Consider the following 12,155-nt stretch of genomic DNA (forward strand, 5'->3'; position numbering starts at 1 on the left):
AATTCCATCAGAGTTAACAAGGATAGTGCAGTTGAGTCACTGAAGTACTTTAAAGGACAGTTAATGTTGGGGAAGGACTAAATCCATTATTTGAAATGAAAATAAAAGAGAGGGAGATGTCTTTAAAAATGAAATCTTTATTTTTGAAAAAACAACCTAATCAACACACAGAATAAATGTGGAAGGTCCAACCTGAGGGGAATTGGGGACAGTTATGCCAATGATCCCTTGAGTTAAGGTTGAACTTTTTAAGACACAAAATCTACTCCAATATTAAATAAAATATTTTAAATTAATTAATTAATTTTTAAAAAAGACACAAAGTGACCACCTCCACAGAGCAGAAGGTCTTAGGAATGCAAGGCTGCCTAGAGCACTGATTATCCTTATTCTTCCCACAGATATAAACGCGATGTTCGATATACAGCATATAGTAGGGAAAAAGCACAGGCATGGGAACAGGATGGACTGAATCCTGTCTCTCTTTTCTGCTAACTAAATGACACTGAGTCAATGACTGCACTTCTCAGCATCTCAATAGCCCATCTGTAAAATGGAGACAATGAGTGCTGAAATAAGGATTAAATGAAATGATAAATATAACATGCTCTCTTGCCTATCTAGAAACTTATTTAGGCACACACTTTGTTAATTCTGAGGAGGATGAAATAAAAAGAACAAGAGCTATTCTATTCCTTTCACACAGTGATGAAAATCAATCAAGAACCCTGGATGAGTGAAGCAGATAACTGTCCAATGGTCTCCTACGTTTCCTGTCAGGACAGCAAAGACAGTACCCGCCTCCTGGATTGTACCGTGGCTCTTCTGCTGACTGGTTTATTCTGTGGCTAGGCTTTCCTGGGCCGAGGCAAAACTGTTAGTTAAGGCTGAGCTCATTGAGTCAGCAGCTGTCCTAGAAACTTCACAGGACTCTCCTATGCTTCCTTCTAGAAGGGCCTACCCTAAACCTATCTGGTATAAGCTTGACCAGAATTTTCAACATAATGGTATGAAACCTCATAAACAATAGCTTCTCCCCAGTGGCTGAAATATAAGTTTTATATTTTTTAAAAATGGCCACCTTAAATTTTCTTTTTTTATTAATATTCTAAATGCCTGAATATGTTGTTTGGTAAAATATCTAACATTCTTTTATTCCTATTACAAAATAACAATGAATGTAATGACTAAAACAGTGATTCAACATTCATCTTGTGTCTTTCATTCATACTTTTTTTGATCCTCACAATGCTCTAGCCCACATGCCTCTCTTAATCTAACAGTCATGCCCCCAATTTATGCAGTTAGCTCCATATAAAAGCCAGCCTGAGGCACCTTTTTACTATTCACAGAATCAGTCCAAAATCTTTTATTTTGGCCTGCTTTATGCTCCACTTCCTGACTTACTCTCACTCAGCCCATATTTATAGGCTCATTTCACAACTAGGGATCTGTCAATTGCCCTCTTCTCCGGCTGTGATTTCTGGCTTCCCTTATTAACTGTGAATAGTATTTGCCCCACTGACTATACTCCTTTAAGTCATGGTGTACAAATATTCTGCTAGGCCTAATTGCTGAGCACAGGCCCTAACAGCCAATACTTCCAAACTGGTTTACACACCAATCTAAACACTTATGCACTATCTAAGCTTTCAATCTATTCATGTTTAGGGACCAAATGGGGGAATTTCCAGAATTGACAAACATGGCAGTCAGTTTCTGCCTATTTCTTGTGCTAATTATTATAGGCATTCTCCTTTACCTCTGCCTTTGGCTCAGCTGATTCATTAGAGGTATCAAGTTGTTCCTTGGCTTGGGCCATCTGAGTCATCAATCTATCCATATGGGACTGGATGTCTGCCAGTATCTCAGTCACATGAGCTGTGGCCATTGCTTCCTGGATGTCCACTAAATGAAGGGCCTTCTGCTCCTCATCAGCAATCACTTTTTGAACTTTCTTAAATTCCTGCTGTATAAACACCTTCATCTGGTCCCGGGTTACCTGTAGAAAACAGACAATTAAGAATAAGTTGGACACACAGAGAAATGGAAGAGTAGAGCTATTATTGTAAGTGCTAGGCAGTCCTGACCAAAACACAAACAAACCATGGGTCCTAAGGGATCCTGAAGTTTTGGGAATATCCTCTGAACAATGTTCCTCTAATATCGTTGATGAATTTCCCACTAATCTTTCTTACCTTTTTCATTCTTTAGGAAGTAATTCCTTATCCTTCCTTTTTACTTTTTCCTTTGTTTATTTATTTTTTGAATTTTATTTATTTTTTTATACAGCAGGTTCTTATTAGTCATCAGTTTTATCCACATCAGTGTATACATGTCAATCCCAATCTCCCAATTCATCACACCACGACCACCACCACCCCACGGCTCTCCCCCACCTTGGTGTCCATAAGTTTGTTCTCTACATCTGTGTCTCTATTTCTGCCCTGCAAACCAGTTCATCTGTACCATTTTTCTAGGTTCCACATATATGCGTTAATACACGATATTTGTTTTTCTCTTTCTGACTTACTTCACTCTGTATGACAGTCTCTAGACCCATCCACGTCTCAACAAATGACCCAATTTCGTTCCTTTTTATGGCTAAGTAATATTCCATTGTATATATGTACCACATCTTCTTTATCCATTCGTCTGTCGATGGGCATTTAGGTTGCTTCCATGACCTGGCTATTGTAAATAGTGCTGCAATGAACACTGGGGTGCCTGTGTCTTTTTGAATTATGGTTTTCTCTGGGTATATGCCCAGTAGTGGGATTGCTGGATTACACGGTAATTCTATTTTTAGTTTTTTAAGGAACCTCCATACTGTTCTCCATAGTGGCTCTATCAATTTACATTCCCACCAACAGTGCAAGAGGGTTCCCTTTACTCCACACCCTCTCCAGCATTTGTTGTTTGTAGATTTTCTGATGATGCCCATTCTAACTGGTGTGAGGTGATACCTCATTGTAGTTCTGATTTGCATTTCTCTAATCATTAGTGATGTTGAGCAGCTTTTCATGTGCTTCTTGGCCATCTGTATGTCTTCTTTGGAGAAATGTCTATTTAGGTCTTCTGCCTATTTTTGCATTGGGTTGTTTCTTTTTTTGATATTGAGCTGCATGAGCTGTTTATATATTTTGGAGATTAATCCTTCATCCATTGATTCGTTTGCAAATATTTTCTCCCATTCTGACGGGTGTCTTTTCGTCTTCTTTATGGTTTCCTTTGCTGTGCAAAAGCTTTGAAGTTTCATTAGGTCCCATTTGTTTATTTTTGTTTTTATTTCCATTACTCTAGGAGGTGGATCAAAAAAGATCTTGCTGTGATTTATGTCAAAGAGTGTTCTTCCTATGATTTCCTCCAAGAGTTTTATAGTGTCCGGTCTTACATTTAGGTCTCTAATCCATTTTGGGTTTATTTTTGTGTATGGTGTTAGAGACTGTTCTAATTTCATTCTTTTACATCCAGTTTTCCCAGCACCACTTAATGAAGAGACTGTCTTTTCTCCATTGTATATCCTTGCCTCCTTTATCATAGATTAGTTGATCATAGGTGCATGGGTTCACCTCTGGGCTTTCTGTCTTGTTCCATTGACCTATGTTTCTGTTTTTGTGCCAGTACCATATTGTCTTGATTACTGTAGCTTTAGAGTATAGTCTAAAGTCAGGGAGTCTGATTCCTCCAGCTCCATTTTTTTCCCCTCAAGACTGCTTTGGCTCTTCGGGGTCTCTTGTGTCTCCATATAAATTTTAACATTTTTTGTTCTAGTTCCGTAAAAAAATGCCATTGGTAATTTGATAGGGATTGCATTGGATCTGTAGATTGCTTTGGGTAGTATAGTCATTTTCACAATATTGATTCTTCCAATCCAAGAACATGGTATATCTCTCCATCTGTTGGTATCATCTTTAATTTCTTTCGTCAGGTTTTTTGTCTCCCTAGGTAGGTTTATTCCTAGGTATTTTACTCTTTTTGTTGCAATGGTAAATGGGAGTGTTCCTTAATTTCTCTTTCAGATTTTTCATCATTAGTGTATAGGAATGCAAGAGATTTCTGTGCATTAATTTTGTATCCTGTAACTTTACCAAATTCACTGATTAGCTCTAGTAGTTTTCTGGTGGCATCTTTAGGATTCTCTATATATAGTATCAATTCATCTGCAAAACAGTGACAGTTTTACTTCCTCTTTTCTAATTTGTATTCCTTTTATTTCTTTTTCTTCTCTGCCGTGGCTAGGACTTCCAAAAATATGTTGAATAATAAGGGTGAGAGTGGACATCCTTGTCTTGTTCCTGATCTTCGAGGAAATGCTTTCAGTTTTTCACCATTGAGTATGATGTTTGCTGTGGGTTTGTCGTAAATGGTCTTTATTATGTCGACATAGGTTCCTTCTATAACCACTTTCTGGAGAGTTTTCATCATAAATGGGTGTTGAACTTTGTCAAAAGCTTTTGCTGCATCTATTGAGATGGTCATATGGTTTTTATTCTTCAATTTGTTAATATGGTGTATCACATTGATTGATTTGCATATATTGAAGAATCCTTGCATCCCTGGGATAAATCCCACTTGATCATGGTGTATGATCCTTTTAATGTGTTGCTGGATTCTGTTTGCTAGTATTTTGTTGAGGATTTTTGCATCTATATTCGTCAGTGATATTGGCCTGTAATTTTCTTTTTTTGTAGTATCTTTGTCTGGTTTTCATATCAGGGTGACGGTGACCTCATAGAATGAGTTTGGGAGTGTTCCTTCCTCTGCAATTTTTTTGAAAGAGTTTGAGAAGGATGGCTGTTAGCTCTTCTCTAAATGTTTGATAGAATTCACCTGTGAAGCCATCTGGTCCTGGACTTTTGTTTGTTGGAAGATTTCTAATCACAGTTTCAATTTCATTACTTGTGACTGGTCTGTTCATATTTTCTATTTCGTCCTGGTTCAGTCTTGGAAGGTTATACCTTTCTACAGTTGTCCATTTTATTGGCATAGAGTTGCCTGTAGTAGTCTCTTAGGATGCTTTGTATTTCCACAGTGTCTGCTGTAACTTCTCCTTTTTCATTTCTAATTTTATTGATTTGAGTCCTCTCCCTCTTTTTCTTAATGAGTCTCACTAATGGTTTATCAATTTTGTTTATCTTCTCAAAGAACCAGCTTTTAGTTTTATCCATCTTTGCTACTGTTTTGTTTCTATTTCATTTATTTCTGCTCTGATCTTTATGATTTATTTCCTCTGCTAACTTTTGGTTTTGTTTGTCCTTCTTTCTCTAGTTCCTTTAGGTGTAACAGATTGTTTATTTGAGATTTTTCTTGTTTCTTGAGGTAGGCTTGTATAGCTATAAAGTTCCCTCTTAGAACTGCTTTTGCTGCATCCCACAGGTTTTGGATCACCATGTTTTCATTGTCATTTGTCTCTAGGTATTTTTTGATTTCCTCTTTGATTTCCTCAGTGATCTTGTTGGTTATTTAGTAACATATTGTTTAGCCTCCATGTGTTTGTGTTTTTTATGTGTTTTTCCCTGTAATTCATTTCTAATCTTGTAGCGTTGTGGTCAGAAAAAATGCTTGATATGATTTTAATTTTCTTAAATTCACTGACGCTTGATTTGTGACCCAGGATGTGATCTATCCTGGAGAATGTTCCGTGTGCACTTGAGAAGAAAGTATAATCTGCTGTTTTAGGATGGAATGTCCTATAAATATCAATTAAATCTGTCTGGTCTATTGTGTCATTTAAAGCTTCTGTTTCCTTATTTATTTTCATTTTGGATGATCTGTCCATTGGTGTAAGTGAGGTGTTGTTAAAGTCCCCCAGTACTATAGTGTTACTGTCGATTTCCTCTTTTATAGCTGTTAGCAGTTGCCTTATGTATTGAGGTGCTCCTATGTTGGGTGCATATATATTCATAATTCTTATGTCTTCTTCTTGGATTGATCCCTTGATCATTATGCAGTGTCCTTCCTTGTCTCTTGTAACATTCTTTATTTTAAAGTCTATTTTATCTGATATGAGTATCGCTACTCCAGCCTTCTTTTGATTTCCGTTGGCGTGGAATATCTTTCTCCATCCCCTCACTTTCAGTCTGAATGTGTCCGTAGGTCTGAAGTGGGTCTCTTGTAGACAGCATATATGTGGGTCTTGTTTTTGTATCCATTCAGCAAGCCTGTGTCTTTTGGTTGGAGCATCTAATCCATTCACGTTTAAGGTAATTATCGATATGTATGTTCCTATTACCATTTTCTTAATTGTTTTAGGTTTGTTTTTGTAGGTCCTTTTCTTCTCTTGTGTATCCCATTTAGAGAAGTTCCTTTAGCATTTGTTGTAGAGCTGGTTTGGTGGTGAATTCTCTTAGCTTTTGCTTGTCTGTAAAGCTTTCGATTTCTTCATCGAATCTGAATGAGATCCTTGCTGGGTAGAGTAATCTTGGTTGTAGGTTCTTCCCTTTCATCACTTTAAGTATATCATGCCACTCCCTTCTGGCTTGTAGAGTTTCTGCTGAGAAATCAGCTGTTAACCTTATGGGAGTTCCCTTGTATGTTATTTGTCATTTTTCCCTTGCTGCTTTTAATAATTTTTCTTTGTCTTTAATTTTTGCCGATTTGATTACTATGTGTCCCAGAGTGTTTCTCCTTGGGTTTATCCTGCCTGGGACTCTCTGCGCTTCCTGGACTTGGGTGGCTTATTTCCTTTCCCATGTTAGGGAAGTTTTCCACTATAATCTCTTCAAATATTTTCTCGGGTCCTTTCTGTCTCTCATCTCCTTCTGGGACCCCTATAATGCGAATGTTGTTGTGTTTAATGTTGTCCCAGAGGTCTCTTAGGCTGTCTTCATTTCTTTTCATTCTTTTTTCTTTATTCTGTTCCACAGCAGTGAATTCCACATTCTGTCTTCCAGGTCACTTATCCGTTCTGCCTCAGTTATTCTGCTATTGATTCCTTCTAGTGTCGTTTTCAGTTCAGTTATTGTATTGTTCATCTCTGTTTGTTTGTTCTTCTTCTAGGTCTTTGTTAAACATTTCTTGCATCTTCTCGATCTTTGCCTCCATTCTTTTTCTGAGGTCCTGGATCATCTTCACCATCATTATTCTGAATTCTTTTTCTGGAAGATTGCCTATCTCCACTTCATTTAGTTGTTTTTCTGGGGTTTTATCTTGTTCCTTTATCTGGTACGTAGTCCTCTGCCTTTTCATCTTGTCTATCTTTCTGTGAATGTGGTTTTTGTTCCACAGGCTGCAGGATTGTAGTTCTTGTTTCTGCTGTCTGCCCTCTGGTGGATGAGGCTATCTAAGAGGCTTATGCAAGTTTCCTGATGGGAGCGACTGGTGGTGGGTAGAGCTGACTGTTGCTCTGGTGGGAAGAGCTCAGTAAAACTTTAATCCGATTGACTGCTGATGGGTGGGGCTGGGTTCCCTCCCTGTTGGTTGTTTGGCCTGAGGCAACCGAACACTGGAGCCTACCGGGGCTCTTTGATGGGGCTAATGGCAGACTCTGGGAGGGCTCACGCCAAGGAGTACTTCCCAGAGCTTCTGCTGCCAGTGTACTTGTCCCCACGGTGAGACACAGCCACCCCCCGCCTCTGCTGGAGACCCTCCAACATTGGCAGGTAGGTCTGGTTCAGTCTAGCCTGGGGTCACTGCTCCTTCCCCTGGGTCCTGATGTGTACACTACTTTGTGTGTGCCCTGCAAGAGTGGAGTCTCTGTTTCCCCCAGTTCTGTCGAAGTCCTGCAATCAAATCCCAGTAGCCTTCAAAGTCTGATTCTCTAGGAATTCCTCCTCCCATTGCCAGAAACCCAGGTTGGAAAGCCTGATGTGGGGCTCAGAACCTTCACTCCAGTGGGTGGACTTCTGTGGTAAAAGTGTTCTCCAGTCTGTGAGTCACCCACCCAGCAGTTATGGGATTTGATTTTACTGTGATTGCGCCCCTGGTACCATCTCATTGTGGCTTCTCCTTTGTCTTTGGATGTGAGGTACCTTTTTTGGTGAGTTCCAGTGTCTTCCTGTTGATGACTGTCCAGCAACTAGCTGTGATTCTGGTGTTCTCACAAGAGAGAGTGAGAGCACGTCCTTCTACTCTGCCATCTTGGTTCCAATCTCTCCTTTGTTTATGTTTATACCAGTAATATATGATTACTTTTTAAAAATTTAATAGATGGGTGTATATAAAAAAAAAAGAAAAAGAAATTCCTCTTCTCTCTCTATCCCAATACCTTTTTCCTTCTCAGGGGATAATTACTGATAACAGTTTGATACATGCCCTTCCAGCCATTTTTCTATTTTAGTTATGTATCAATTCATATACAGGCATACCTTGGAGACACTGTGGGTTCTGTTCTAGACCACCACGGTAAAATGAATATTATAATAAACAGAGGCACACAAGTTTTTTGGTTTCTCAGTACATATAAAAGTTGTGTTTATACTATACTGTAGTCTATTAAGTATGCAATAGCATTATGTCTACAAAAATGTACATACCTTAATTAAAAATACTTTCTTGCTAAAAAATGCTAACCATCATTTGAGCCTTCAGCAAGTCATAATCTTTTTGCAATGGTAACATCAAGATCACTGATCACAGATCAACATAACAAGTACAATAATAATGAAAAAGTTTGAAATACTACAAGAATTACCAAAATGTGACATAGGGACATGAAGTAAGCAAATGCTATTAGAAAAATAGCACTGCTCGATGTAGGGTTGCTATAAACCTTCAATTTGTAAGACACACAGTATCTGCAAGGCACAATAAAGTGAAGTACAGTAGAACAAGGTATACCTGTATGTGTACAGACAATTATGTTGTTTTTATGTAAATGGATCATGGTGAACATATGGTTCTGTGTCTTGCTTTTCTACTTAAAATATGGTAGTACATACAGAGCAATTCATTCATTGTATTATTTTTAATGTCTGTATGATACAGGTATATACAGATATGGATATTTATATAGAGAGAGAAAAGGATAAATATATTCATTAAATATTTCCCTTCTTAATGGAAATACAGGATATTTCCAATTTTTTGCTTTTATGAACAATACAGCAATGAACATCATTGGCTATACCTCTTAATATCCGTACATGAATTTCTTTAGAAACCTTTGGAGTCACTGAATTAATTTATATATATTCTAAAATTACTGACTGATACTGCCAAACTGCCCTCCAAAAAAGGATGCACCAATTACATTCCCACAACAATGTGTGAAAGCATTTGCCTACACCTTTACTGATATTGGATATCATCAAGTCTTTAAATCTTTACTCTCTGATGGGTGAAAATATATTACTGTTTTATTTTGCAACAACTATGCAGAATAATTAAAATATGACTCTAGGCTGTATTTGGCTAGGGCATAAGGCAAACAAAATGAGAAACTACCAAAATAAGAACTTCTAAACTCCACATCTTGCCAATAACTACACTTATTAATGTTTCCTCATAACCATATTTATTTTATGAGTACTTTTAAACAACTATGCATATTGAGTAGCTGAGGTAGGAAACAGGGAAGAGGTAGAACAGTAGACCAAAGGACAAAAGCCAATAGAGAATTTTAGAGCTAAAAGAGAAAGTGGCTGTCATCTAAGTGAACCCCTTTCTTTCACAGATAAGGAAACAGACCCAGTTGCAATCTTTTAGGAGACACAAAGTTCTCCAATCTTCTTGCTCCCAGTCTGGTGCTCTGTTCACTATAACAGTCTGTCAGAAGAGAAGTCTAACTGGGAAAACCTAAAAAGGAGATTGAGAAAGAGAAAGACTAAAGGAGAGGGTAAGATGAGGCCATTTTTTATTAGCCTCTTAAAAATTGAAATAGGCTTGATACTTTAAGCACCTTTTGTAACACTGCCATAAAAACGTCAATTCAAAATAAGGCCTGTAGGACATGTACCCATTCACATATCAAGTGACTAAGTGACATAAGCCCTCATGAATTCATATACTCTTTGCAGGTACTCTCCCTGGTGCTAAAGAAAAGGGGGGGGTGTTAAATATTATTAATGTCCCGGCAAGTTCTTTATCAGATTGAGAACTGTGATTTGCGTTTATTTATATAATTCCTTTTTATTTTTAGTGTGTATATTTCAAGGCTGTTATGCTCTATGGTGATCATTTATCAGTGGACGTGGATCTCTACCCTTGAAATAAATTTGGTCTTATAAGACCTAGGAACTTCTCTTAGAGACTAACCTAGGAAGTTTTAGCTAAGGCATGAACTTTTCTGAATGCCTAAGAAAAGCTCTTCCAAGTGACTAAAAATGGACAGCATAATAAAAACTGACTCACAACCTATTTTACTAGCCATCACATACACATGTGATTTGAAGTTAGGAAGTTGACATTACAGTCAGGAAAGGTGGGGACTACACTTCAGTAGGTGAATAAATCATGGTTTTTAAAAATTAAATTCTCTATTTTCCTTTACTTTACACAGGTTTTTCAACCTTTATTTTATGCAATTTATTTTTATACAGATCAGGCCACAAATGAGAATTGAAAGCAGAATAATTTACTCTATAAAAATTTTATGCTGCCTTCTCATTCCAGTTCTCTACTAATCAACAGACAGGTATTCTCCAACCTAGCTCAAAATGGCAAGAACAAATTCTGGGTCACGGCATTTATTTAAATCCAGAGCCCAAAGGAGAGACACCCTGGGGGATTAGGCAAGTGGTAGGTTGAGTACTCTGGAGAAAGGACTCCTACCAATAGCAGGAATGAAACAACTTACAAAAACTCCCTTTCAGGTTTCATTTCACCTCATCATTAAAACTCCATCCTGCTATAAACTTCACAGTTCTCCATGAGCAGCAGGCCCTTTGCATCAGCACCTGCTAGTTGGGAACCACTGACATCATTTGACTAGGTTTCCTAGAACTTCTTCAGCCTCTATCCTACAGCTCCCCAAAGGTGAGAGTGACAGTCCCATACTCTTGAGTATACCACACACAAGTTATGTCCACAGAGAAAATTCTTCACAAGCAGGGAAGACAGAAGGCTGGATATATCACAGAATGATAAAACTGGTGATGTAAAAGATTCCTTTTTTAAAATAGGATCTACTAGTAACTGTCAAATCTTTTTAAAGCCACAGAACTTCCCTTGCCCCAAAGTTTTAATGTAGAACCCCAAAGTATAATAGAACCAAAAGTAAAACCACTCCGGTTAAAAGAAGAATCTCCCCTTCCTCCCTGAAGTACTTCCTAGGGCACTGGTAGTGCTCTCCAGGAAAATCACACCTGAGGGACCTGGGTCCTCCACAGCAGGGGTCCCCAGACCCCCAGTTAGGAACCGGGTTGCAGAGCAGGAAGTGAGCGGTGGGCAGGTGAGCAAGCAAAGCTTCATCTGTATTTACAGCCGCTCCCCATTGCTCACATTACTGCCTGAGCCCCACCTCCTGCCAGATCAGCGGCGGCATTAGATTCTCATAGGAGCGTGAACCCTACTGTGAACTGCACATGCGAGGGGTCTAGGTTGCGTGCTCCTTATGAGAATCTAATGCCTGATGATCTGAGGTGGAGCTGAGGCAGTGATGCTAGTGCTGGGGAGCGGCTGCAAATACAGTTTATCAGTAGCAGAGAGGTCTGACTGCACAGAGACCATAATAAATCAATTACTTGCAGACTCATATCAAAACCTTATTGGTGAGTGGCAAGTGAAAACAAGCTCAGGGCTTCCACCGATTCTGCATCATGGTGAGTTGTATAATTATTTCATTATATATTACAATGTAATAATAACAGAAATAAAGTGCACAATAAATGTAATGTGCTTGAATCATCCTGAAACAACTCCCCCCTCACCAGTCCGTGGAAAAACTGTTTTCCACAAAACTGCTCCCTGGTGCCAAAAAGGTTGGGGACTGCTGCTCTACACAAACAAAACCGTAAAAAGAGTTTGTTCTCTTTGGTCAATTGATTGGTCCCTAAGTTGTTAAAACTTTAAAGCCCTAGGTTGTAAGCAAGTTGACATATCTTCGTTATGGTTGCATTAGGTGAAAAGCAGCTATTACTTAAATATAGCATTTTCTAAAATTACTTAAACACAGCATTGTAATTTGAAAAAATAAGCAGCTTATTTGTGAATCGTCAGAACTAACTAGTGAACATCTGATAGTTCTTACTAGAGCTGAGTCCAACTTTACAGGT

The 12,155-nt window shown here is 38.3% G+C and overlaps 1 protein-coding gene across 4 annotated transcripts in view; it reads right to left on the reverse strand.

Moving 5' to 3' along the window:
- TRIM44 (tripartite motif containing 44) overlaps positions 1 to 12,155 on the reverse strand; it is a 110,723-nt gene that overhangs the window by 58,723 nt on the left and 39,845 nt on the right. For all 4 annotated transcript variants that reach the window (XM_030864693.2, XM_060303358.1, XM_030864691.2 and 1 more), the window contains exon 3: positions 1,763 to 2,002. In XM_030864693.2, coding sequence (XP_030720553.1) covers positions 1,763 to 2,002 — 240 coding nt within the window. The remainder of the gene's footprint in view (positions 1 to 1,762; positions 2,003 to 12,155) is intronic.

This window comes from Globicephala melas, chromosome 8 (genome assembly GCF_963455315.2).
Source record: "Globicephala melas chromosome 8, mGloMel1.2, whole genome shotgun sequence".
NCBI classification, from domain to species: domain Eukaryota; kingdom Metazoa; phylum Chordata; class Mammalia; order Artiodactyla; family Delphinidae; genus Globicephala; species Globicephala melas.